Source organism: Jaculus jaculus, chromosome 9, assembly GCF_020740685.1.
Source record: "Jaculus jaculus isolate mJacJac1 chromosome 9, mJacJac1.mat.Y.cur, whole genome shotgun sequence".
Lineage (NCBI taxonomy): Eukaryota > Metazoa > Chordata > Mammalia > Rodentia > Dipodidae > Jaculus > Jaculus jaculus.
In genome coordinates this window covers 125,594,060-125,621,642 of record NC_059110.1, presented here as the reverse complement: position 1 = coordinate 125,621,642, position 27,583 = coordinate 125,594,060, and the positions used below count along the sequence as shown (strand labels likewise).

General features: G+C 53.3%; 1 protein-coding gene across 2 annotated transcripts in view; it reads right to left on the bottom strand.

Moving 5' to 3' along the window:
* Sdk2 (sidekick cell adhesion molecule 2) overlaps nt 1-27,583 on the bottom strand; it is a 322,728-nt gene that overhangs the window by 30,183 nt on the left and 264,962 nt on the right. The window contains exons 29-39 of one of the 2 annotated variants that reach the window (XM_045159211.1): nt 27,192-27,386; nt 25,982-26,183; nt 24,620-24,723; nt 23,917-23,987; nt 22,236-22,371; nt 19,302-19,358; nt 17,912-18,013; nt 17,655-17,770; nt 8,575-8,761; nt 4,251-4,388; nt 775-936 (exon numbers count right to left, since the gene is read on the bottom strand). In XM_045159211.1, the coding sequence (XP_045015146.1) occupies nt 775-936; nt 4,251-4,388; nt 8,575-8,761; nt 17,655-17,770; nt 17,912-18,013; nt 19,302-19,358; nt 22,236-22,371; nt 23,917-23,987; nt 24,620-24,723; nt 25,982-26,183; nt 27,192-27,386 (1,470 nt within the window). The remainder of the gene's footprint in view (nt 1-774; nt 937-4,250; nt 4,389-8,574; nt 8,762-17,654; nt 17,771-17,911; nt 18,014-19,301; nt 19,359-22,235; nt 22,372-23,916; nt 23,988-24,619; nt 24,724-25,981; nt 26,184-27,191; nt 27,387-27,583) is intronic. The other variant, XM_045159212.1, reaches the window with a different exon arrangement.

Below are 27,583 nucleotides of genomic sequence, written 5' to 3'. Positions count from 1 at the left end.
TTCTGGAGGCGCGGTCACCATCACAGCCTCCAGGCGTTCTTGTGACCAAGAACAGCTGGCCGCAGTCCCCAGACCCCAGAAACCAGAGCCTCTGTGTCCACCCTGGGAGTATTTGAACAAGAGCTGAGGGAAACTCTTCTGACCCCTGATCTGAGAGCTTGGGTGGGGAGGGCAGGATCCTGGGGTGCAGGGTAGATGGTCCAGGCCAGGCTGGAGATTGGAGAACCTGCATCCTTCCTGAAAGGAGGTGATGGGGGCTGAAAGTTAGAGGTGGTGGGGGATGAAGGGAGCAAGTGGAAAAGCTTGGAGGAGGTGGCGGCCCGCACCTGTGATCTCAGAGCTCAGGAGGCTGAGGCAGGGAGATCGTGAGTCTGAGGCCAGTTGAGGCTGCAGAGTGAGGCCCTGTGACAGCTGGGCTGCGTGCAGGGGCCCGAGTGCTGGGTAGTGGTGGGCGGGAGTCTAGGTCACTCCAGGCTTTGTGGCTTGAGGATAGCAAGGACTCAGATGCTATTAAGCAAGTCCAGGAGGGAGAAAGAAGGAGAGAAGAGGGGGAAGAGCAAGGAGGAAGAGAGGGAAGAAGGATAGAAGAAAAGGAAGGAGAAAGGAGGAAAGAGGAAGGAGAAAGGGAAGGGTTCACCAGGACAGGGGACAGAGGGCAGTGTGAGTTCTACGTTCCCCACACCTCATCTTTAAGGTCTAGCCTAGATCTGAACATCTGGGGGCTGCTTTTGCCTTAATGGTAGAAGAACTTGGTGTCAGGGGCATCGTTCCTACCTTCTCCGGGGCCCGTGGTGACATTGGCTTCGATCTCAGGCCCGTAAGTGAAGGTCTTCGCTCTGATGCGGAATCGGTAGGTCATGCCCTCTGCTAGGTCCTTCACCTTCAGCCACAGTGGGCTGTTGCCTTTCACGTCCACCGTCACGATCTTGCTGACCCCTGTGGGGAAGTGCAGTGGGAAATGGGTGCTGGTGGGAACAGAGCCACCAAGGCCACTGGAGGCCATGGTGTGTGTGGGGGTGGGGGGTGATGTCATGACCTGGCCTGAGCCCTAGCCATGTCCAGGAGCCCGGTCCTTGAAATCCGACTGGGCTGTCACCTGTACAGCCATGCTGTCCACACTGTGTCAAGAACATGGTTCTGCAAAATGTTCTCAGGGAAAAGGGCAATGTGACTCAAAAAAAAAAAAAAAAATCTAAGAGTAGCTATGTCCTGTCTGTCCATCTCCCCAGTAGCCACAGAGTCCTGGAAAGTCGCTCCTCCCAACCCTGTATCACTATTGCGCCCGCACACTGACCACCCCTGCCACGTAGCATCGCATAAAGCTTGAATTCCTCTGTCAGGAAGTGCTTCTGCAAAGATACCGTGCACGGTGGTTTCAATAAAACATCCCCGTAGCCTTGCGTGCTCTGGTTCCCAGGTGGTGGTAATTTGGGCAAGCTGTAGAGCCTCCGAGAGGTGGAACCTTGCTAGAGGAGGTGGATCACCGGAGGCAGACCTTGGGGCTTATTAATCCATCCCTTCTGGGTTTCCCTAGCTAGTTCACGCTTGTTACTGATATGTGAAGATGTGAGCCAGCTGCCTGCTCTGCTCTGCTCTATCCACCATGGTGAAGCTTCCACCTTGAGCCTGTGAGCCGGACACATATCCTTTGCTCCCATAAGTGGCTTCTGGTTAGGTATTTTGTCCCAGCAATGAGAAGGTGACTGCTATCCCATGGGCCTTATGCTAGAGAGGACCCAGCTCACCACATCAGCCCCTAGTGTGGTGTCAACACCAGTGAGAGACAGACCCCAGGCACTCCCGTTGCCTGGACCACTTGGCTATTCAACGCCCCAGCATGCCAGGTCACAGCCCCCAAGGGGCTTTCAGGAGGTGGGCGGGCTATGTTCTGTGCTTCACCAATCCAAAGCTGTAATGGGGTTTCATTCTGGTGTTCAAGGTGCCTATTGGTCAAGGTTGAGGGACAGTCTTTGCAGCCCAGGCACCGGCCCCCCAGTGTCTTCGGGCATGTCTCTTAGCTGGTTTTTATCTCACTCTTCCAGGGAATCAGGGCATCAAGAACACCCCAGACGGGAACGTGGAGCTTCTCATGCAAGGACAGGGCACCTGGCTCATGGTTGGTACCATGTTCATCTACTGAATCAGTGAATGATTGAACACATGGGGAGCCTGAAGGAACAAAGTGAGCAACTGGGACCCAGAGTAGGGGCTCTGGGCTCCTGTTTTTATTTTGAAAAAGTCTGTGTGTGTACAGATGCACACGTGGAGGTCAGAGGACGATGTTGGGCGTCAGTCCTCCCCTTCTGCTTTCCCCGGGTCTTCTGTTGCCCCCTGCTGCGTACGCCAGGCTAGCTGGCCCATGAGCACCAGGGATTCTCCCCTCCCCACTTCCCATTTTTCCATAGGAATATCGCTATTACAGCTGCATGCTACAGCATCCAGCTTTATGTGCGGATTGGAGATCCAGACTGAAGGCCTCATGCTTTTGAGTCAAGAGAGCCATCTCCCTTGCCCTGGTGCACGTTCTTTGGCATTGTTGGATGAAGCCCTTCTACGCCTGGGCTTCAGTTTTCCCTACACGCAAGGGGACATTGCTGGCCCATCACAAGGTGCGGCGTCAGCGCTCAGTGATGCCCTGTGCTATTAGCCGGGCCATCGCAGGACTGGCAGGAGCAGGGAGGGGGACGAGGTTAGCTGCGTGGTCTAGACCTTGCTGGGCTGAGATCGCAGAAGATAAAGTACCCCAATCCTCCAAGGGGGAGGTCCCTGGACAGGCCAGGTGGAGGCCACCGTAATGACAGCCTCTCAAGGCCCTCCTGCATCTTGTCTTCCTGGCCTCTGACTTGGCCCCAGTCATGGGCCCTGCACCTCACTGGGTCTCCCTGGGGCCTGGCTCCGCCCTTGGCATCCTCACACACAGCTCTACTTTGTAGGATGGGATGCTGGCCCCCAGGTGACGGCCAGGAAGACTAAGGGCCATTGTTCCTGCCACTGACCCAGAACTGCTGGCTTGTCTAGCTCCATTGTGGAGGAGGGGTGGAAGTGAAGAGCAGTTAAACACAGAAATGGTCACTTCCTGCCACCAGGGTGCCACTGGCAGATGATCAACACCCCCAAATCTTGCTATCTATAGAACCAGGCAGGGAGGAGCCCAGGAACCTTCCTGCCTTGAATTCCCCTGTCCTCTTAAAATGGTAGCTGGCACTCTGGTCATCCTCTGCTCACTCATACGAGCTGGGGCAGGGCTGTCCTCTGGGAAAGAAAGGGACAGGTGTCTGATGCCAACTGTAGGGCCAGCCAACAACCTAGGAGCAGCCTAGGAGTCTGGAGGTGGCATGGGATCCTGGCCAGGGTCTGGGCAGATGAGGGGCTGGTAAGGGAAGGCCTGGACTCTGTGGTGAACAGAACACAGGATGTAAGTTCAGTCAGTTTGAAGAGTGGGCTCACAGATGGAAAGTGGGGTGCAGTGACCCCCAATCTCAGGTATCTTCCTGGGGCTTTGCTCAGATTCCCAAGGGGTCTCCTGAACCTCCAAAGAGGATAAGGCTGGGGCATGTGGGACGGCGCTAGGAGAGGGTAAGACCTTCAGGGTTCCCTCCTGGTCCCCACAGAGACCTCCTTTCTTGGGAGCTATATTTTGCTCGGATTTCCCTCTCTCTCCAATTCTGTTGACTAAAGGGAAAGAAGGTATTAACAATTCTCAAGGGGCTGGGGAGATATCTCAGGCTCCAAAGTGTTTGCCTCACAAGGATGAGGACCTGAGTTTGATTCCTAGAACCCACACAAAAATGCCACATGTAGCCGGGCGTGGTGGTGCATGCCTTTAATCCCAGCACTTGGAGGCAGAGGTAGGAGGATTGTCATGAGTTCAAGGCCACCCTGAGACTACACAGTGAATTCCAGGTCAGCCTGGGCTAGAGTGAAACCCTATCTCGAAAAACCAAAAAAAGATGGACAGTATTTCTGAGAGATGATACCGGACGTTGTCCTCTGACCTCCACACGCATGTCCACACATGTGTATGCACTCTCACATACACATGCACCCTTCCCCTACAAAATTTTCTCTGCCTAGAAGTTGGGAGACCTAAGATGCTGTTCTAACTTTGTCATTAACTCATTGTTCCTTGGTCTGAGACACAGTTTTCCTGTTTTTAAGATGGGCAGACTCATCAGTAGTGAGTGCGTGCTATCTCTGCATGAGAGGGAGCCAGGGTGAGGAGCTTGGGTTCTGGGGGGGTCCCCACTCACCATCCACCGGGGTGCAGGGCTCATACACCAGCCTGTAGCCCTCCAGAGGGCCGTTGGGGAAGCGCGGGGCTTCCCAGGACACGTTCACTGAGGTCGTGGTCAGTTCGCTGAACTTGACTGAGCCTGGAGCGCTGGGGGCTGTGGACACAGCAAAGGGTTTTTGTTTTCTGTTGCTGTGGAAGTTCAAAGCCTCACGTCTGGCTCCCAGCAACTGGCGGGAGCGTTTGGGTCTGTGCCCAGGGAAGAAGAGAGAAACGGGGCTCAGCAGGAGAAGGCAAGAGGGGTCACCCGAGGTCCTTGGACCGCTCCCTCCTCCCTGGATGTCATTACCACTCAACTTTCCAATACTAGGGTCCCTGACACTTGAAGAAAAAGAAACTTAGTTCTTCCTTAAAGTTGGAGAAGTTGGACTTCCTCCTTTTAAGTGGCTCTTAGACCTGGCTGGTAGCGTGAGGCCAACCCTTATGTCCCCAAGTGTCACTGGGGGGCAAGGCCATTTCCTGACTCCATGGGCTGTGTCCCTCAGCTGGTAGAGAAGTAGAGAAGGTGAGGTGTCTGGGCCTCATAATATGAAGTAGGAGCAAAACAAGATGTCAGAACTAAGGAGATGTGACCTTCCTCTCATCTCCCGGCCGCAGCGTTTGTCTGTGAGACTCCATGCTGTCCCTGGGAGTCGGGGCCAAGGACAGTCAGATCCTCCGGAAGAGATATTTTCTTGGATTGAGACCCTAAAAACACGGAGGTGGGGCCTCTGGTGATGGTGGGGGGTCAGACAGAAAGGGCAGGAAGCATCCCCCTCATAGCATCCTGAGCTGGCCGGGTGGATGGCCAGGCTATTATTGTCCAGCACTGCCTCCCACTGAGAGAGCTAATCCTGACCCACTTCCGGCTCCAGCTCCCTGAGGCAGGCAGGGTCAGCAAGCTGGCTTTGAGGGAGGGAGGTGAGCTCAGGGCCCTCTTCCTGCTTACCCCCAGGCTAAAGGGACGTGGGACAGGACACTCTGTCCTGCTGCCACAGCACCCACTGGAAGCTTCCAGGCCCCCAAGGGATCCTATCCGGCCAATGACACTGAGGGATCATTGTCAGGATAGACAGGCAGACAGATGGACAGACAAGCACGTTCAGCCACTTACACGGAGTCTTGGGCTGGCCCTGGGGAGCCAGCGGAGGGTTTCCCACGGGTCAGGCCTTATCCCAGAGAAGATGTTAGAAACTGGCTCCGTGAGTATTTCTGGAGCCCTTTAAGGCTGAGCGTGGCCCACAGTAAGGGAAGCAGCAGGCTGAGAAATGTACTTCCAGGAGGTCAGGGCAGAAGGCCGTAAACTCAACCTTGGTATCCGCAGGGGAATTGGTTCTAGAACTCCCATGGACACCAAAATCTCAGGACGCTCAAGTCTCTTACGTGAAATGGTGTTTTTGAAAAAAAAATGATTTATTTATTTGTGGGTAGGGAGGGAAGGAAAGAGGGAGAAGAGGAGGAAGAAGAGGAGGAGGGGAAGGAGAGAGAAATGAGGATGGGGTCAACAGCACCTCCTGCCTCTACGACGAAGCTTCACATGCATGTAACATTTTGTGTATCTGGCTTTATGTGGGTGCTGGGGAATTGAACCCAGGCCTGCAGGCTTTGCAAGCAAGTACCTTTAACCACTAAGCAATCTCCCCAGCCACCTCCTTAAAAAAAAAAAAGGCAGGGTCTTACTGTATCCCAGGTTGACCTGAACTCACTCTTTAGCCCAGGCTATGCTTGAACTCATGGCAGTCCACCTATGTCAGCCTCTCGATTAAGGGATTAAGGGCATGAGTCACCATGCCCAGCTTAAAACGGTGTTATTTTTTGCATATAATCTATACAATTCTCCTACATCCCCTTTTTAATATTTTTATTTATTTGACAGAGAAAGAGGGAGGGAGGGAGAGAAGAGAGAGAGGGAATGGGCACGCTAGAGCCTCCAGCCACTGCAGACGAACTCTGGACGCGTGCTGGGGAACCGAACCTGAGTTCTTTGGTTTTGCAGGCAAACACCTTAACCACTAAACCATCTCTCCAGCCCTGCATCCTCTTTTTAGTGGAGCTGGGGACAGAACCCAGACCATCTTACAGACTAGACTGGTACTGCCCCACTGAGCTGCACGCTAGCCCCGCCCATAAACTTTAAATGGTCTCTACGTTACTTATAGTGAACACTCCATACAATTTAAAGCTATCACATAGTTGTCAAACTATTATCCCTTCATGTTAAGTGCAGATGGAGTTTCTTTCAGTTTTTGGAGACAGGTGCTCAGTTTGGACTGGAATTCAGTATGTAGCTGAGGATGACAGAAAACTCCTGATCCTCCTGTCTCCACCTTCAAAGTGTTGGGATTACAGACAGGCACCGCCACACCTGACCAGAAGAAACCAAAGGTTTGGAACATTTTCCATCCTTGGTTGGTTGAGTCTGCGGATGTGAAACTCATAGACTCAGAGGTCCCATAAGGAGAGAACCATGGGTTCTTGGTTCTAGCTTTTTCCCTTTAACCTGCTGGGGTCCTCAGGGCAAGACGCATGCTTTCCTTCCTGGGTGACTCGCTCATTGAGAAATGGAGATGAAGACATGAAGGTCTTCCAGACAAACCCAGTGTGACACTGGCTGAGAGTGACTTTGGGCACGAGAGGGCTTGGTCTGCACACACGGACAATAGATCTTCCTCTTTTTTTTTTTAAAATTTTTAATTTATTTATTTGAGAGCGACAGACATAGAGAGAAAGACAGATAGAGGGAGAGAGAGAATGGGCGCGCCAGGGCTTCCAGCCTCTGCAAACGAACTCCAGACGCGTGCGCCCCCTTGTGCATCTGGCTAACGTGGGACCTGGAGAACCGAGCCTCGAACCGGGGTCCTTAGGCTTCACAGGCAAGCGCTTAACCGCTAAGCCATCTCTCCAGCCCTAGATCTTCCTCTTATGTCCATCCTCTCCTAGGTTCCCGCCCCATCGACATGCCATCCCTTCATTTTCCTTTCTATAGTCTCCTCTGTCTAGCACTCCGAGCAATTTTTTTTCCTCCCAAAACATAAACCAGTGGCTGGGGACACGGCTCAGTTAGCTTGTGCAGCATTGCCAAGACCTTGGGTTCCATTCCCAGCACCGTAAAACTGGTTATGGTGGCACATGTCTGTAATCCAGCACTAAGGAGGAAGAGGCACGGGGATTAGAAGTCCAAGGCCATCCTCAGTTATGTAGTGAGTTGGGGGCCAGCCCAAGATACTTGAGACCCTGTAAACACACATGCACACACACACACACACACACACACACACACACACACACACATACACGCACACCCCAGAGCCTAGTGCCCAATGGCTGAAACCCTCCCATGTCTTCCTGTCACACTGAAAACAAATCGCAGTCCTCCAGGCTCCGGAGACCTGTCTCTGGCTTCCTTTCCTTGTGAGTACCTGGCTTTCTCGGTTCCTCTGAGCCCTTCCGGCCCTCAAGGCTTTGCACCTGCTGGCCCTTACGAGCAGAATGCAGCTCTGCACCCTGCCTCCAAAACTGCCTGGAGCTGGCCTCTCCCCAGGTAAATCTCAGCTCGGATGTCACCGTCTGGGTTAGGCCTCTGTGGGCAGACTGTCCAAGGCCATCCGCAACCCCTGCCACCCTTAGATCGGCAGCTCTTACCACCATCTGCAACCAAGCTGTCTGCTTGCTTGTTTAAGATCTGTGCCCTTCACTAGGGCGGGGACTCAGTTTCATTTATGGTTGTGTCTCCGGCATGGAACCAAGTGCGGGCTTATGTAAGACAACAGGGATTGTGCTGGGGAAATGGCTGGACACTTAAGGTGTTTGCCTGCGAAGCCTAAGGACTCGGGTTCGATTCCCCAGGACCCACGTAAGCCAGTTGCACAAGGGATCGCATGCATCTGGAGTTCACTTGCAACGGCTAGAGGCCCTGGTGTGCCCATTCTCTCTTTCTATCTGCCTCTTTCTCTCAAATAAATGAATAAAATATTTTAAAAAAAGACAACAAGGGTTATTAGTGGGATAAAAGAAAGAAGGAGGGAGCCAGGCAGGAGGTAAGAGTGTGGCTACCTGTTAGGTGTCTCCCTGGGCCAAGGTGGGCGGGATGGCAAGATCTGGAGGTTTTCTCAAGATTCCTGGGGGAGACAGTCTCTTCTCTGGGCATTCACACCTAGGCCCCTCTCTGTAGGCTGTGCCGTCCCCATACAGGACAGCTCATGGGGCCTGGGCAGCTGTGTCCATTCCTCCTAAAAGCCCAGACTCCGAGTAGGGTCCTCCTGTCCCAGCACAGCTGACCGCCCCTCTCCAAGACCCTTTCTCACCTGCTTGCTGGGTCTGGCCCTGGGTCGGGGCGCTCCGAGGCCCGTCCCCCGCGGCATTGAAGGCCGCCACACTGATCATGTATGTTGTGTATCCCGTCAGGCTCTTGAGCTTCACGCTGTTCTCAGCCAGGAAAAGCGTCTTCACCCTCTCTGTGAGGTTCCGCCGTTGGGCTTCCCAGAAATAAATCTGTGGGCACCGAGGATCATAGGGGTGAGGGGATGAAGGCTCGGGGCCCCCCTTCTGTCCCTGCCCATCTCAGAGACATCTTTGCCAGGAGTGGTGACGCACACCTTTAATCGGGAGGCGGAGGTAGAAGGATTGCTGTGAGTGAGTTCAAGGCCAGCCTGAGACTACATAGTGAATTCCAGGTGAGCCTGGTCTAGAGTGAGGCCCTACCTTCACTGCCACGAGTCATCTAGGAAACATATGGCAGTGGCTAAAAGCTCTCGCTCTCTCCTTTTTGTTTAAATATTTCATTTATTTATTTAAGAGACAGAAAGAGAAAGAGAGAATGGACATGCCAGGGCCTCTAGTCACTGCATACGAACTCCAGACACATGTGCCTCCCCCCCTTGTGCATCTGGCTTACATGGGTCCTGGGAAATTGAACCTGAGTCCTTAGGCTTTGCAGGCAAATATCATAACCGCTAAGACATTTCCCCAGTTGTCTCTCTCTCTCTCTTTTTGTAGCCAAAGACTGGCCTGGAACTCACAGTGATCCACCTACCTCTATCTCCTGAGTCCTGAGATAAAAAGGATGCACCACCACACCCAGCTTTCTAAAAGCTTTAAAAAAAAATCATGAGACAGAATTGGTGTGCCAGGGCCTCAGCCATTGCAACTGAGCTCCAGACACTTGTGCCACCTAGTGGGCATGTGCGACTTTGTGCTTGCCTCTCTTTTGTGTGTCTGGCTTATGTGGGACCTGTAGAGTTGAACATGGGTCCTTAGGCTTTGCAGGCAAGTGCCTTAACTGCTAAGACATCCCTCCAGCCCACTGAACGCTTTCTGAGGAAGCTTCTAGACCCTTCCTTTTCCCATCTGAGACTCTGGGCTCTACCAGACTGTAAATCCCATGAGGGCTCAGACCCCAGGTGTCTTGGTTCGCTGCAGCACCTGTGGAACTTAACGCTGGCACACAGCCTCAGAAGAGGATCCTGGGGGAACATGCCAGTTCTGTGCCACAGGAGCCTGAGCCGGGGACAATGTGAGTGTGGGTCCCACTCGGCTGGCAGTGCCATGTTGCCTGGGAGCGGGTGAGGGGCAGAGAGACTGAGTCCCCACCCCAACCTGCTTATCAGCAGCTGAAAGTTCCTGAGACACGTGTTCGTAAAGCCCCGGCCACGCACGTGCACCGGATAGCTTGCAAAGCACTGGGCGATGCAGGTATGCGCCACAGCGTGCAAAGCCCTGGAGCTGTTTGTGACAGTTTGCAGAGCAGGCTGCAAAGGAAGGCCTGGGGGAAGATGGCAGCACTGTGTATCAGCAGTGTGACTCGGCCAGGCACGCATGACTTCTCTGAACTGTACACCCACTTTCCAGGGCTGGTGTGAGGGGTGAGGGGCATAAGGATTGCCTCTCTGGGGACCTGACTAGCTTTTGAAGGCGCTATGTGGCTGCAGGCGGTTTTGGCGGCAGGAAAGCAGCAGCGCTCCACACAACGCCTCCAGTCACTCCATATTCGGGAGGAGTTGGGGCGCTGCCTAGTTAGGTACACGAGGAAGGTTCTCAAATGACTTCTAGAAGTCTGCATTATAGACTTCCTGAAAAACCCCATCAGTCTCAAAGCACGCCCAAGGATTGCAGATCATTTGGCGCCACCTGCTGGCCAAAGAGGCTACCGCACACTACCGGCTTTTCTTTCTCAATTTCTCAGCGTTTATGGAGGAAGCCCAGGAAAGCGAGAAAGAGCTAATAAAAGTGTCCACCCCAACATGCGCGAGTGGCAGCTAGGACATCTTGTTGCTAGGAAAGCCTCGCTGTCCTCCAGCCTCGCCTTCCTTTATTTTCACACTCTTCTCACATGGGCGGTTGCGGTGGTCATTCATAAACTTGCTCATTGGGAAGAGCAGGGAGCCACATGTCACCCGCGCGCTTCAGGCGGTGCTGTGAGGATGGGCAGGCCTGGCAGGAAGAGCTCTGGAGTGGTGACAAGGATGAGCGCCTACTTGGAAGGGGGTGAACCAGTGGCCTAATGGGTAAGGCATCAGCCTCCGGAGCCGGAGGTTGTGGGTTTGAGTCCCGCCCGGATCTCACGGAGGTTATCTTTGGGCCGGGGAGATGGGCCAGTGGCTAAAGCACTTGCAACAAGAAGCACGAGGATCCGAGTTCAGGTCCCCAGGCACGTAAAAGCCGGGCATGGTGGCAGGCCCCTGTGGTCCCAGCACTGGGGAGGAGGAGAGCGGGCCGCTGGGTCTCTTCTTGGTTAGCCAGTGTGGCTGGTGAGCTCTGGGTTCAGTCAGAGATCTTGTCTCATAACAGTAAGCTGGAGACGTGATAAATGAAGACACCCAATGCTGACATCTGGCCTCCGCACCCACACGCATGCACACAGGAACGGGTCCCATACGAGCATGCATGTCCACACTACACACACCAAAGTAAGGAAGCAAATTCCGACGGGTTTGTGTCCTGCCTATGGGAGATGGCCCCTAGAGGGGGAAATGCAGATTACAGGACAGAAAGGACCCGTAGCTAGGACCATGTCCTTGGCGGAGTGGGTGGTGGCCCATACAGAAACCTGGTGCGTTCCCCCTGAATGCAGCAGATGCTGTTGTTGTTTTGAGACGGGGATCTCATGTAGTCCGTGATAGCCTTGAACTTGCTGTGTAGCCAAGGATGATCTTGAACTCCTGATCTTCCTGCCTCCCCCTCCCAAGTGTGGGGAGGACAGGCATGTTCTGCCACGCCGCTTTTCCACTCTTTGCTCGTTGTGGATCATGCTGCAGTGAACACAGGCATGCAAACGTCTCTTCAAGATCCTGATTTCCATACTTTTGGATGAATTCCCAGAATAGCGGCGATTGCTGGATCATATGGTAATTCTATTTTAATTTTTCTTTTTGAGGAATCTCCAGACTTTTCTATAATGGTTGTGCCATTTCACATTCTTAAGTACAGTGGCCAATGCTTTAGTTCCACTCTGTTTGTTATCTTTTGACTGTTTTTTAAAAAAATTTCTTTTTCATGGTAGGGTTTCACTCTAGCCCAGGCTGACCTGGAATTCACTCGGTAGTCTCAGGCTGGGTTTGAACTCATGGTGATCCTCCTACCTTTGCCTCCCGAGTGGTGCTGAGATTAAAGGCGTGTGCCACCACCTCTGCTATCTTTTGACTTCTTTGTCGTTTTCTTCTTCTTCTTCTTTTTTTTCAAGATAGAGTCTTGCTGTAGCCCAGGCTGACCTAAAATTCACTATGTAGTCTCATGGTGGCCTCAAACTCATAGCAATCCTCTTACCTCGGTCTCTGAAGTGCTGGGATTAAAGGAGCGTGCCACCATGCCTGGCTTCTTTTGATTTTTTGATAACAGCCACCTTAACAGCCATGAGGGGGTGACAGGTCTTTTTATTTTTTTAACTATCTTTTAAAAAAATATTTTCATTTATTTATTTATTTGACAGAGAAAGGGGGAGAGAGAGTGACAGAATGGGTGCACCAGGGCCTCTAGCCACTGCAAGCGAACTCCAGATGCATGGGCCCCCTTGTGCATCTGGCTAACGTGGGGCCTGGGGAATCGAACCTGGGTCCTTTGGCTTTGCAGGCAAATGCCTTAAGTGCTAAGCCATCCCTCCAGCCCAGGTCTTTGTTTTTTGTTGGTTTTGTTTTCTTTTGAGATAGGGTCTCACGTAGCCCAGGCTGTTTTCAAATTGGATATGCAGCCAAGGATGACCTTGAACTTCTGATCTTCCTTCTTTTATCTTCCAAGTACTGGAGTTCAAAGTGTGCACCATGCTGGGTTTAGTTAATATGCGTTTATGCAGTGCTGGGGATGAAACCCAAGGCCTCACATATGCCAGGCGAGCGCTCTACCAACTGAGCTACACCCCCTTCATCTTACACACCTGGCTGAGCGCTGGCCCTGTGAGGACCATCCATGTGCACTCGGCTGGCTGTCGTCCTGGCCCATCTGAAAGGCGCCATCCAAACCAAGCTGTCTCACACTCGCAGTGACCCTCCTGCCTCTGCTGCCCTCGTGCGGGGACCACCGCTGTGAGCCACCACACCGGGCCTGAGAGTCTGGCTGTCAGTGTCCGGGCACTGCGCAGTTTGGTATAGGCGTCCTTCTGTCCCCATAGGGGGACTGGTAGCAGAACCTCTCAGGGGCCCCCATCCCGGGAGTGTCACGTCTCCTAGGTAACATGGCGTGGTATTTGTATCCAGCCTATGCACCACCATGTACTGGAGGTCACTTCTAGGCTGCCAATAATATCTAATGCTATGGGCTAGGTAAACAGTCACTTAGCTAATAATTTAGTTAGTAGTTATAATGTTCCCTAAACATTATTCAAGGGATAATGACAAGAAAAATGCCTGTGTGTGTCAGCATAGACACAATTTTTTTCCATTGATTAAAAAAAAATTCTAGGCTAGAGAGATGGCTTAGTGGTTAAGGCGCTGGTCTGGAAGCCTAAGGACTCATGTTAAACTCTCCAGGTCCCACACAAGACCGACGCAGTAGGTCACTCATGCACAGAGGTTGGTACATGCGTCAGGAGTTCGGCTGCAGTGGCGGGAGACCCAGGCATGCCAATTCTCTCTCTCTCCTAATCTCTGATAAAAATAATAAAATATTTAAAAATTCTGTTTTGCATGGCGACTCTCCCAAAAGGAATGTCAGCACTCCCCACCTTGCCCCATTCTCTCTGGAACCAACTCCACAGAGGCCCCAGCACCACCTTTCACAAGCTTCCATGTGAGCTCTGCATTATTCTGCTAAGTTGTTGTTTTTGAATTTATTTATGTGTGTGTGTGTGTGTGTGTGTGTGCGTGCGTGCGCGCGCACACATGTATGAGGAAGGCATGAGTACCATGGAGTGCAGGTAGAGGTCAGAGGACAACCTTGGAGTCTGGGTTCTACCTGCTTTGAGACAGGGTCTCCTGCTAATGCAAATGAAACTGCCCGATTGCAAAAGAACCTCAGGTTGGCTGGCCTGGAACCTCCTGGCTCTGTCTTCCTGACCCTAGGTGGGTTGAGACCGCAGATGCATCCACCACTTTGCATCTGGCTTTATGTGGGTATTGGGGAATTGAATCCGGGACTGCAGACTTTGTAAGCCAGCACCTTTAACTCTGAGCCATCTTCCCCAACCTCAAGTTTTTGTTTTTCTGAGACAGGGTTTCACTCTTCACTCGGTAGCCCAAGCCAGCCTTGGAACTCTCATCAATCCTCCTGCCTTAGTCTCCCAAGTTCTGGAATCACAGCCGTGAGCTACCATGCTTGGCTATGCAAGTTTTTTTTTTTTTTTTTTTTTTTTTTTTTTAAGCAAAGGGCTTAACGATCAGTATTTTTGGTTTTGCAAGCCACTCAGTCTGTGTTGCAACTCGTCAAGTCTATTGTTCTTGTGCAAGAGTAGCCACAGTAACCAATGGGCATGCCTGTGTCCCAATAAAACTTGATAACATGGCTGGGCGTGGTGGCACATGCCTTTGATCTCCGCACTAGGGAGGCAGAGGTAGTAGGATCGCTGTTTGTTCGAGGCCATCCCGAGACTACATAGTGAATTTTAGGTTGGCCTGGGCTAGTGTGAGACCCTACCTCAAAAAAAACCCCAAAACAAAACTTTATTTATAAAACGCTAGTGAGCCAGATTTGTGCTATATTTTACCATTAAATTGAATTGTCTGACCTGATTCCAGCATCTTCAATAAAACCAATCAGCGGCTGGAGAGATGGCTTAGTAGTTAAGGTGCTTGCCTGTGAGGCCTACGGACCTGTGTTTGACTCTCCAGATCCCATGTAATTCAGACACACACAAAGGTGAAGCAAGTGCAGGGTCACACAGGCCCACTAGGTGGCGCAAGCATCTGGTGTTCTACGGCAGTGGCTGAGGCACTGGTGCGCCAATCCTCTCTCTCTCTCTCTGATTTTTAAATGTGAAGATCTGCAAAGCAGCCGGGCTGTCAGACTCTAACACCCAGGGTCGTCGCTCCCTTCCTGTGCTTGCTTTCTCAGCAGGAGCTGGCGATGGGGTTCGCCCTCCTCCCAGAGGCACAGTCCTCCCGCGGGCTTGCTGGCTGTTTTTGTTCCCAGTGCTCAGGCTCGGGACTCTTTTGCTTCTGCCTGTGTTCACCTAGGCTTTTGCCGCGGAGTGCCTTTTACACACCGACGACTCCTCAGGCCGCACCTCTCGGGCTCCACCTGCATTCTCAGCTCTGTGAGTCCCCTCGGCGGCCAGTGGATGTCTTGGTGTGAACACGCTGGGGGAAAGCCGGCTCCAGGTCTGCAGTGTTCGTCCTCTTTTCCTTCACCATTGTTGGCTGCCGCTCTTCCCTCTGCGCGGTCACGTGTCAGAGCCGCTGTGTTCTCTCCCCCTGCATGGGTCGGTCTTCCTTGGGTCTCTCTGGTCTCCGCCTCAGACTGAACTCCAGAGCCACCCTCTGGAAGTCCAAGTTCCCTGTGCCCCTCTTCTGCCCAAAGCGCCCTGGGCCTCATGCCCAAAGCCCCAGGCCCTCGAGGTTCTGGCAGGCTCGGTGCCCTCCCCATCCCCCATCACATTCTTCAACATGGGGCTCTCTGCTGGTGTGTGTTCTCAAATCACCACCTCCCTCAGGCCCTTTGCTTTTTACTCTCTCTGGAAAGTTCTACATCTAGAATCATGTGTATTCCTTTAAGTGTTTGCTCAAGTATCACCTCATAAATACCTCTCCCCCCCCCCTTTCCTTTCCCGAGATAGTCTCATGTATCCCAGGCTAAGCTTATCCTCTTTATATAGCCTAGAATGACCCTGAACTTCTGATCCTCCTGCCTCTCTCTCATATGTGCTAGGATTATAGGCACACACCACCATGGCCAGTTTATGCCACGCCGGGGATCAAACTCAGGACCTTACGCATACTAGGCAGGCACTCTACCAAGTAAGCCGCATCCACAGCTCTCATTAAGCCTTTTCTTGACAACCCTCTCTGCAATGTCAGGCTCCTCACCCGGCCCTGGGTCTGGCTCGCCTCCTCACTGGCCTTGTTCACCGCTACTTGGCGGTGTTACTTATTTGTACACTGTTGGTGCTCTGCTCCCAAAATGTAAGCTCATGCTGCCTCTTTGCTCGCTGTTTACTCCCAGCACAAAGAGCGGCGCAGGGCGCAGAACGCTTCCTCATTAACCCTGTGCCATTCAATGGCTGAAGCTCTAGGAACTTGCTGTCTTGTGTCTGTCTGGGCTCCAGGCAGCTCGGCTTGTCCCAGCTACAGGATTCATTGAGCTGTACTCGTTGGTGAATCATGTTAATGCGTCATTTCCATTAGTGTGAATGGTTGCCCATGTTAACATGCCGACTAACTCCTATCCAGGCAGTGGCAATTCCATCTCTTCGGTTCGCATCCAGGTACAGCCGATGCTTTCTGAAACCCGCAGATGTCCGCCGTGTCCTGTGCGGTGTCTGAGCACCCACACGTTTCCTGGATCTGTATGCTAATTCGCCACTTCCAAACCTCCACAGTCTGATGGCTGTCACACTTTCTGGCTCCGCCCAGCGCCTTCCTTCTCAGGGGAGGCATATGCTGAGGATGCAGTATTTAGTTTTCCCAGCTGGCACTCCTGGGTGGAGACTCGAGGGTGTCATCTACCTTCAGAGCCTTCTTGGCATGATGCCTCTTCCTTTCCTCCCTCTTCCACCCTCCTTCCTCCTGGGCAGAAGAGCCTCTAGTGCTGGATATGGACTTACATTGGGTGGGGCTGCCTGTCTCAGGAGACCGATTGGAGAGACTGGAATGAGGGGCTGGGCCAAATTACTTAACCATTGGGTCCCCAGATTTTCACAGTATTTTCTAAACCATCCAAGCATTAGGAGTCAGGTTCATACAGAGACTAACTAGGGAGACAAAAGTACAATATGGCCAAGGGCTGTTTGCTCCAACTGTGCCCACCAGGGGTGCATGTCCCTTCTTCACAGGAAGCTAAGCTTCTTCCCTGCCCTGGCATGGGCGGGCTGGGGCCCTGTTCCGACTTTCCGCCTCTTGCTAGTCTGTGGTGTCTCCAGGCTACCTCAACTGGGCTTTGGTTTCCTCATCTGTACAAAATAAATATCCAAACCTACAGCCTGTTGGTTTCTGGGGGTTTCATCAGGGTGAAAGATTCCCGGATGGCTCTCTGAAGGTGAGTGTGGTAGTTTCAATGTCAAGTGTCCCCCATAGCTTTTTGTATTTGTGGCCAAGCCTCCTACCCAGTCCTCAGCTCACGGCACTTTGGGGTGCGGAGCCTTGCTGGAGGAGGTTCGTCACTGGGGGCAGACTGTGAGTCTTAATAGCTCCACTTGCCAGTGCTATAGCTAGCTCACTGCCAACCGCTGTGGCAAAATGGGATGCCCAGGCTGTTTTCTGCCATGCTTTCCCTGTTATGAAGAAACTTCCATTCAAAACTGTAAGCCTGAGAGAAGTCCTTTCCTCCTGTCAGCTGCTTGGGCTCAGGTGCTTTGTGATAGCAGCATGAGGGGAACTACAACAACGAGGGACAGAGTGTACCCCATCCTAGCAGCGCGCCTGTGTCTGGAGATGACCTTTGGCAGATTTCAAGTGCTACCCAGTGGTGCTTTCCCACCAGGCTGTCTACTCGGTATCTCCGAGGGGACTTAAGTGATGTATGAGGCTGGCAGTTGCAGAGTGGGCTGTGCTCCTCAGACAGGAATAAGCACGGCGGAAGTCCCTTGCATGCCGGGGATAATGAAGAGGATGAGTGTCATTTTCCTCCGGCTGCTTATTTATTTCTGCCAGCTGGGTGCAGACATCCAAGGCCATAGGTGTGCAGCAGAGCCCAAGAGGTGGGCATTTGGCTGTGAGCAGGAAATGCTTATGACCTCTCCGACCCATCCATCTCCCCAAGGCCCTTGTCCCCTTGCCACCCCACTGCTCTGCCAGAGCTCCCTTACCTTGTAGCCTTGGATGTCTCCATTCTGGCTGTCCAGCGGGGGTGGATCCCAGGTCACATCCAGCTGCGTGGCCGTGGCACTGTGGACGGCCACATTTTGTGGTGCTGCTGTGGGCACTGGTGGGGGATGGAGAGTCGTGATGATTGCAAAAGCATGAACTCGGGAAGGGAAAGTGGGATAGGGGAGGGTGAGGACTCTGGATTCTATACCTCCCCTGGCTGGATCTTGTGAGGCTGGAAAGGGCAGACATCACTCACCTGCCTCCCCAACAAAGACCTCCTGTGGGGGGCTCAAGGGACCCTCACCCACAGCGTTGTACACACTCATCCGGATCTCATAGCGCTTGTGCTTGCTCAGATCTGTGGGTGAGAGTTGGAGGGGGTATGGAGAAAGGAAGTCACTGATCTTTTGGAAGGAGTCCTCCATAAAGGCTGGAGGTGAAGGAAGAGGCATGTCTGACATTCTAGGGCCCTGTGTGAAGGTTCAGGAAGAAATGGTCAAGAGGAGGGGCTTTAGATGCCCATGCTGTATCTGCCAACCCAGACACATGAGACGATGCTGCTGGGTGGCCTTCTGTTCTAGGATGACAATATAGTTTAATCTCCCAGTGGACTCTATTGAGACTGAAAGGGATATTCCTGGGCACCCTGAGACAGAGGGTCAAACCTTCCTTGCCTGCCTGCTTCCTGCCATGGAAGATATAAGCAGACCCAGCTGTGGTCCTACTGGTTCCCATCTACCAAGTCTTTTCCTTAAATTTCCTTTTCTCTTGGTTCTGGGGATGGAATCCAGGGTCTCTCTTGTTCTAAGAATAACCTCTGCCACAGACCTGCACCCAAAGCCCCTCACCAGCTCAGCACTAGATGGGAGAGGCTTGTTCGATGTGAATTCTAGGCCAAGAAACCCCATGAATTAGTCAAGTCTAGGGTGCGTGGTGTTAGGCTGTGAGAGGGAGGATGCTGTAAGGAAATGAGCTCTGTCACCCTGGGTGGGGGATGTGGTTCCTGCTCAGGATGACGAATATATTTTTCCTCTCTCTGGCTCCCTTCCCTCCTCTTTTTCCACGGTGACAGTGGAGGAGGGACTCCAGAGGGGTCAGTGTTCTGAGCAGAAGGCGTGTGTGTAGAGGGGGGAAGAGCCCCCTGGGACTCAGAAACAGAGCAGGGGGCCCAGGTAAGCCATGCAGGGATAGACTGATGGTTAGAGTACTCCCTAGGGGAGCATTAGGTAGAAACAGAGAGACACAGCTAATGGTTGGATGCTCTCTTGGAGAGTGTTATTCAGGGACAGAGATGTAGCTGAGCCCAGTACATCTTGGACAAGTCAAAGCTGGGCAGTAGAAATGTGGATACCTGCCCACTTGTCCTGAATCACCCTACACCTGCTACTATAGACATGCTGCCGTTAAGAGCCCATCCTCACAGGGCTGTGGACTTCCTTTCCCACTCCACACTTACAAGGCAGGCTGGAGGATCCCTTCCCACAATGCCCACTGCTTCACATGTTATGGGTGTTACAACCCTGTGTGTTATGAGTGGTCCTGGTCCTGGATGGGTGTCTCATTTGGCCTGGGGCTGGGCTTTCTTGAAGGTCCCCTCCCCCACCCATCCCAGGAAGCCTGGGCCACCATCATGCAAGGGGACTTACTGTCCAGCTCGTAGTGCGTGAGGCTGGGCCGGGTCAGGTTCCGCATGGAGTACAGAGCTGGGTGGGGGGAGGTGAGGGGCCAGGGAGATAGCAGACAGAGTTAGTACACATAGGGGTGTCCCACCCCAGGGAGCTAACCAGAGTGGGATGGAGCAACAGTGCTGGTGACTGAGCAGGCAAGAGACTCACTTGTGGAGTCTGGGGGCCAGGAATGACGTCTGGGAGGAGCGGTTCCTAAAACACTTCTCTCTCTATGCAGGTGTGCCCTGACCAAGGTCACAGGGAGCCCTCTTGGAGCCTAGTAACCCCAAGGACAGCTCCGGGGGACCCACTAATCCTTACAAGCTCCCTGGTTTCACAGTGGAGCGCTTGGAAAAAGCAGTGAAATACTGGCATCATCAATTTCCTCATATGAACCAGAAACAATTTTACTAGCAGGAAATATGACTGTATTATACACAGGCTATATAAAATCACAACCACAAGCACATGTCGGCCCCCAAAAAATAAATAAATAAGAATAAGAAAATAACATGAGCTGTTGGATCAGGCACTTCCGAGTTTTTCTATTAACATTTTTTTGTTACATGTTCAATCATTTTGTTGTCTGCTAACAGGTCTGGAAGACAGGCTCCAAAGAGTTAGGAGAATTATGACTGGCCAGAGAAGCACCGTAGCCCAGAGGGTCCTAGACTGCCCCCTCTTTCCTGCTAGTGCACCCCCCTTGGTGCTCCTCTGTCTCTCTTGCCTGTCTCACTTTCCCCTCTGAGAACCAACACGGAGCCTGTGGAATCCACATTCATGACACACTGCTTCCCACGTTGACCTCTCAGAGAAGGAAGAAGGGGAGACTTGGGAGGGAAAAGGAGGAGACTATGATTGTGGCATATTGTTTATATTTATGGAAGGTGTCAAAAAAGTTTAAAAACAAAAAAAAAAGAGGGCTGGAGAGATGGCTTAGCAGTTAAAGTGCTTGCCTGTGAAGCCTAAGGACCCAGGTTCGATTCCCCAGGACCCACATAAGCCAGATGCACAAGGTGGTGCATGCGTCTGGAGTTTGCAGTGGCTAGAGGCTTTGGTGCACCCATTCTCTCTCTCTCTATCTGCCTCTTTCTCTCTCTGAAATAAATTAATAAATAAAATGAAAACAAGGCCTGGAGAGATGGCTTAGTGGTTAAGGTGCTTCTCTGCAAAGCCAAAATACCCAGATTCAATTCCCCAGGACCCACATAAGCCAGATGCACAAGGTGGGTGCATGCGTCTGGAGTTTGTTTGCAGTGGTGGGAGGCCCTGGAGTCCCCATTCTCTCTCTTTCTTACAAATAAATAAAAAATATTTAAAATAAAACAAAAATAAAATATGAAAAACAAACTTACAAAAAACCAAAAGCAAGCTGGGTATGGTGGTGCACTATCTTTAATCCCAGCATTTGGGAGGCAAAGGTAGGAGAATAGCTGTGAGTTCAAGGCCAGCCTTGTACTACAGCGTGAATTTCAGGTTAGCCTGAGTAAGACCCTATCTGGAAAAAACAACTAAACAACAAAAAAATCCCCAAAAAAACCCACCCCCAAACAAAAACAAATTGACCTTTGATTGTGTTTACAGCTCGCCTCCTTAGCCCGGCCTTGGGCTCTCTGGCTATGTTATTGAAAAAGCCTCTGATTGGTGTCTTGGTCCCCGGTTCTTACCCCGGGGGCAAAGCCATCACTCTCATGCTAGCTAAGTGCTCCCCAATACAATGTTCTCCACACCGTTCCCTTGCTCATGACTGCCCTATGCCCTCCTGGGAATTTTTGACCCGATTTCCTCCCTGCTCCCACCTTCTGCAAGCGGGCTGGCTTCCCTGATCCCCAGGGCAGCAGGAGGAGACCTTGACTGCTGCTTTTGGGGAAGTGGGGCACCCTTTAACAGGTGGCCCTTCATGCTGCTGAACTCTCATGCAAAATGTCCCCCTCAGCCCCATGTGTTTGTGGTTAAGCCTTATACATGATCCCTGGCTAGATGAGCTTGCCTTCCTTCCTTCCTTCCTTCCTTCCTTCCTTCCTTCCTTCCTTCCTTCCTTCCTTCCTTCCTTCCTTCCTTCCCTCCCTCCCTCCCTCCCTCCCTCCCTCCCTCCGTCCCTCCGTCCCTCCCTCTCTCTCTTTCTTTCTTTCTTTGAGGTAGGGTCTCACTCTAGTCCAGGCTGACCTGGGATTCACTATGTAGTTTCAGAGGGGCCTCAAACTCACAGTGATCCTCCTACCTCTGCCTCCCAAGTGCTGGGATTAAAGGCATGCGTCACCATACCCTGGCTAGATGAGCTTTTGAAGAGCTGTATTGTTGGGAGGGGAGGGCAGGCCCAGAGGTTTATTAGTACAGCCCCATTGGCTGTTCACAGCTAGTCCACTCTTGCTGCTTTCTCCCAGTTGCTGTGGCAAGATGTCCTGGCTGTCTGCTCTGCATGCTGTTCCTGATGTGACGAAACCCACCCTTGAGCCTGCAAGCTGAGATCAACCCTTTCCTTCTACAAGCTGCTTCTGGTCAGTTCTGTCTCAGCATCAGGGTGGTCACTGTCACAGCGCCTAGCCTGGAATCATCCGATTAGCACCAAGGCTAAGAGGTCCCTTTTAGAACCTGCTGGAACATTCTGTCCACGTTGGTCCTAGACCTCTGTTTCAGCATTTACTTCCCATATGCCTCCATCTGCCAGCCCTCCAGAGGGTAGGGACTGTTGTGGATTACTGGTGTGTCCTGAGTCTCTTGGGGCACATTGGGGATTCTCCATAAATGCTCAGTCGGCAAATGATTGAGAAAGAGAGGGAGAGAGAGAGAGAGGGAGGGATTGAGAGAGAGAGAGAGGGAGGAGTAAGGAAGAGGGAGCAGGGTTGTAGGGTAATGGACTCCAGGGAGCTGAGTGACCCTGCCCCACCCTCCCAGCCTCGGAGGGCCACTCACAGGTAAGCTCGGCCCACTTGGCCCCAGGGCTGTTGATACTTCGGAGAGTGAAGGCCCTCAACCCTTCGTAGAGCAGCTCCCGGTACCGGATACGGAAGCCCAGGAGGATGCCATTGATCTTGTCCTCAGCTGGTGGCTGTGGGGAAGAGCATGAGGAGGGCCCTCGCCTCTGCCCAGCCCACTCTGCCCTCTGTCTTCTATCACACCTCCTATGGCCCCAAAGCAGGGAGCCATGTCCAAGTAGGGACAGACCTTAGGACAGCAAGGGACCTTCCCAAAGAGACCACTGCACGCCCCGTGAGGCAGGGGAGAGCAGGAGTCACCACGCAGGCCCCCGCCGTCTGCGTGGGGCACAGGCTCAGAGACACTAAGGCATTTGCTCCAGCTTACGCAGCAGTGATAAGGCCTGGTGACACGCATCTGGACACGCCAGCTGTGGCCAGCCTGGGAATTCTGAGATCATCTCTGGTTCCTGCTGACCACTCGGCCAGCACGTTCTGGGGTTTCTTATGAGCTGGGCCCTCTCCCTATTTTCACCCTGGCTCCTTTGCTTCTTGCTGCTGTCCTCAGTTAAGTTGGAGAACAGGCAACGACTTTTTACGATACCTCCTTTAAACACTCTGCTTGGCCTTTTATTAGCTTCTTAATTGTCTCCCTGGCTGATTGCTGTGGGCATCCATCACCCTGCCCTTTTCCCCAGGGTGGTCCATCTGCTCTGGCCTCCTCGAGCTCCCGGCTCATGGGCATGTGGCTGCCAGGTTGTTTCCACTTAGGGGGTGTCTCCTCTGGGATCCCAATGCCTCAGCTATATACAGAGGGAGGCTCCTGGGCCCAAGCTCTTGGCTCCTGAGAGGTAGGGACAGGTGCTGGTCTCTGGGGCCTGCTGAGCCCAAGGCTGGGTTCAGAAATCATGGGAGGGAGCCAGGCATGGTGGTGTACATCTTTAATCCCAGCACTCGGGAGGCAGAGGTAGGAGGATCACTGCGAGATCGAGGCCACCCTGAGACTACATAGTGAATTCCAGGATAGCCTGGGCTAGAGTGAGATCCTACCTTGAAAAAAAAACAAACAAACAAAAAACCCCAAACAAATTAAAAAAAAAATGTCACGGGAGGGTCCCGAGAAATAGGATGGCAGGCGGCCTGGTTGCTAAGGTTTGCCTGTGGCAGTCCCCAGGCCCCAGAAGAACTGGTAGAGCCCATCAGAGAGCAGGCAGCTGAGGGAAGCCTGGGGATGACGTCTCTACGTACAATGAGAGGACCCTGCTCAAATGATGGTACAGGACTGAAGTGGGACGTCCTCACTGACTGATGGTCTAGGTTTCGTGGGGTCTCAGGGGCTTTCAGAGTCCCAAGCGCTCTTCTGGGTGTGGCGTTGGTGGTACAGTGGTGAGCCTAGCTGCCTTCCACATACTTTTCTGCCCAAGGATTACCCAGATGTAGGGTAATAACCAAGCATGGCGTGGTCCCTCCTGAGTCACCATGCTCGTCTGCAGTAGGGGGTGATGGCACCTGCCTGGTGTATCAGGAGGTGGACTAGGAGTGTGCACATGTGTGATAAGCACACACCTTGGTTCCTCATCCTTCTCATGTGGCCTGGTGTGGATTGTTGGGGTTTTTGATCCCAGCCAAGAGCTTGTGTGAGTTCTCAGTGACAAACCCATCCTGCTGCCCAGCCCTACCTGCCATCGGATTAGCACAGACGTAGTGGTGTGAGGCATCACGGACAGGATGGTGGGCGCCTCGTCAGGGGCTGTGGAGAGAGGGAGGTGTCGGGGGGTGCTCTGGGGACTGGGGTTTCAAGTCCCATCCATGAGCCCACAGGAAACAGGCCTTGCTAACACTGGACTAAAGGGCAGGTCCTGCTTGAACGCACCAACCCAACTTTCGCAGAGCTAAGAGCCACGGTGGATGGGGAGACCTCAGACTCTCGAGAGCCTTGGATCTTATCAGGTCGTTGCTGGGACCCTATCCCTTCCCATTCCCTGGTAGTTGAGGGACATCGGTGAAGAAACACATTCAAAAGCTGGGTGTGTTGGCGCACGCCTTTAATCCCAGCACTCGGGAGGCAGAGGTAGGAGGATTGCCATGAGTTCAAGGCCACCCTGAGATGACAGAGTTAATTCCAGGTCAGCCTGGACCAGAGTGAGACCCTACCTCGAAAAACTGAAAAAAAAAAAAAAAAAAGAAACACATTCAAAATGCCAGGTGGGTCAAAGGTAGCCTCCAATCCAAACCCGGGGACTCTGGCCTGGAGGCTGACAGGCCTGGCTAGCCTGGGGACCAATCCGTCACCTTTGGAGGCCCCTCCCCCGGAAGACCTGTCTGTGCCCAGGAAGTAGCCGGGGCAAGAGCAAGAGACCCATGTTGGGAGGTGGCACCGACCGGCCTGCAGGGTGGTCAGAGACTCCGACTCCTCGCTGAACTCGCTGTCCCCGATGTCATTGGTGGCCTTGACTCGGAACTTGTAGGATGTGAATGGCTTGAGCCTGCACAGAGAATTGGGGTCCAGCAACCAAGGCGTTTGCTATGAGTTTGGGTATGAAATATCCAAGACACGTACACGTGTCCAAGATCTAGTCCCCAGTGGGGCGGGAGGCGCTGTTTTAGGAAGCGATGGGAACTGGAGCAGGCGAGGCCTTGCTGGAGGAAGTAGCCGCTGGAGGCCGGCCTTTGAAAGGGGGGTCTTGCCCCCTGCACTGTTCGGTCTTTCTGCTTCTTGGCCATCATGAACATCTCCTGTGCGCGCCTACCACTGCGCTATCCTACCTCGTTGGCCCCAAGCAAGGGATCAACTGACGTTGGACTAAAGCTTCTGAGCCCACGAGCCAAAATAAATCCTTTCTCCTCTGAATATCTGCTGTTTGCTGTTCTCAGTGCTCCGGTGATGATTGACGTATACAGTGTTCCTTAAAGCCTTGCCCCACCCACACCTCCACCATGGGGGCCACATCTACCTCGCTCAGGGAAATGAAGGTAGGGGTGCTGACCCACATCTCAGATGGGAACACTGAGGCTCAGGAAAGAGTCATACTGGCACCAGGTTCTGGGATGCTGAGCCCTCAGGTCAGGCCCATAGACCATACCCACTTGGGCTGTCTTTACCCATAACTTTAAGCCATATGTCCAGGAGACACGTCTAGCCAGGCCATGCTTCACAGGCTAAGGTAGCCACTGAGGCACCTTATACCTTCCTCTCCAAACAATCCCATAGCCCTCCCTCAACTGTGCTTCCTTCCCTGAAGTTAGAGGACTGGGGAAGGGTGGAGGGATGGGAGCTCCCCAGAGAGAATGAGATCTGTCTCCACGAGCCTCATTTTCTCTCTAGCAAATGTCTAAATGTCTTTCTTCTTGATTTACAGGACCAGGGGGAAGCGGGAGGGAAGGATTTCTCAAGCTTCCAGTCGCATCAACTGGCGTATAAAAACACAACTGCCAGGCATTAAAATGAAGCCAGATTTTCAGAGTGGAGCTCTGAGTCCCCATTAAAGATGAGGAGAATGTGGGGAGCGCTGCTAATGACGGGTGGCCAGCGCCTTGCTAAGGAGGTGGCTGGTTTCTACGGAAAGCTAATGGGATTTCTAGAGAGGGTGGCCGAGCTTCGGGGGTGAGTGAGGGTTGGTGGGGTGAGCTGAGGAAGATTTGGGTGGCCGACTGCAAGTGTTCTCACCCCCCCCCCAGGGACCCACACTGGGGGTGGTCCCATTTGGGAAGGGCGTGGAGGTGCTGGCGTGGAGCTCGCCTCACCTGTCCACAGTGAAGGTCGAGGCGTTGTGGCTCACGGAGGCTGAGTGCAGTGCCCACCTGCCGCTGGGCAGCTCGCGGGTCTGGATGGTGTAGTACCGTACTGGGGAGAGCCCATCGCTGCCTGGCTCCCAGGACAGAAGCACGCTGCGGGCTCTGACATCCTCCTGTTGTACCACGGGCTTGCTGGGGGGCTGGGGGCGATCTGGGAGATGGAGAGGGGGTGAGAAGGGACAGATCAGCAGGGGCAACCTGGGCAGGGTGGCGGTGAGGGGAGGCGTGGCTTGGGCCTGACACCTCCTCTCCATTCTGCGTCCGGGGTCCTCACATGGTATCTGCCAGCAGTCAACAACCAAGTCTCCAGTCAGACCGGCCCTCCTGGGGGAGAGCCCCAAGCATCCGGGCAGTCACGGCTTCCCTAGCTGCCTCTGAGCTGTGCGCAGTGCCGAGATGGGACTTGCGCTGTCCCTGACCGAGGGGAGCTGAGGCATGCTCTCCTGTGGGAATTCACTCCTCTCAGGTCCCTGCCTGGATTCTGTCTCTCCTGAGCCCTTTCCCCGCCCTGGACGGCAGGCTGCCCAGCCTCAGGATTATTGGCCTTGGCATCTGTGCTTCTCTGTGGTGGGGGACAACCTGTAAACACAGGGTGCTTAGCAGTGTCCCTAGCCTCAGCACCATGAGCACCTTCCCTGAGCTGGTCAGTCAGAATGTCTGCAGACGTTGCTCAACATCCCTGGAAGCATGTCCTCCTGTCTCTCTTGGGGACACTTTCCAGCCGATCACTTTTACTGCAACCGGGAGCTCAGGCCTGTATCTGGGACACCCATGTTTGGGTGAGGTGCCAGCTCAGGGCAGCAGGACAGTGACAGTCAGGACCCCAGGCTCCAGTCCTGATCTGCCACCCAGCTGGGCAAAGCCAGCGCTATGATGGGGAGAGGAAAGCAGAGGACAGTCACCAGCTGTCCCTTTAGAAACCAGAGCAGAGTCGCATCCTGGGGGTGGGACTTCCTAGCTCAGCTCTGAGTCAGCCGGACTCCTTGCTGACTGTCACTCTAGGATCGGTGCTCATCCTCAGCTTATTCCGAAACAAGGAGGCTCCTCACCGGCTGCTCCCAGGAATCTCTCGGCAGAGGCTCAGCGCACCTGGGTAGGGTGCAGGGCCCCTCGCTAGCTCTCCAGGTCTCCCCTCCGCCCCAGCCCCGTGGACAGTCACCTCTCTTCTCCGTGGTCACCACCAAGGCCTCTGCGGCTTCTCCCCAGCCTTTGCGGGTCTGGGCTGTGATTCGGAACAGGTAGACAGACTCTGGTTTGAGGCCCGTGGCTGTGTACTGGCGGGCACTGGGTGCCAGGACCTCCACTGCGGCAGTGTTGGCCGTGGTGGCGTTGAGCCGGTGTGTGATCTGATAGGCTGTGGGTCAGGAAGAGAAAAGGGTCATTTTGGGTAGCAGGCCAAACTTGTCCCGTGCTCTTGAGAGAGTCCTTCCCTCCTTGGCCACAGTAGTGTCTGTCTGTGCTTGGGTTGCCCTGACTCTGGCTTTTGTCTGTGTCATGTGATCAATTCTGGTCACTCTCTGTCATGTGATCTCTTCTGGTCACCCGTACACC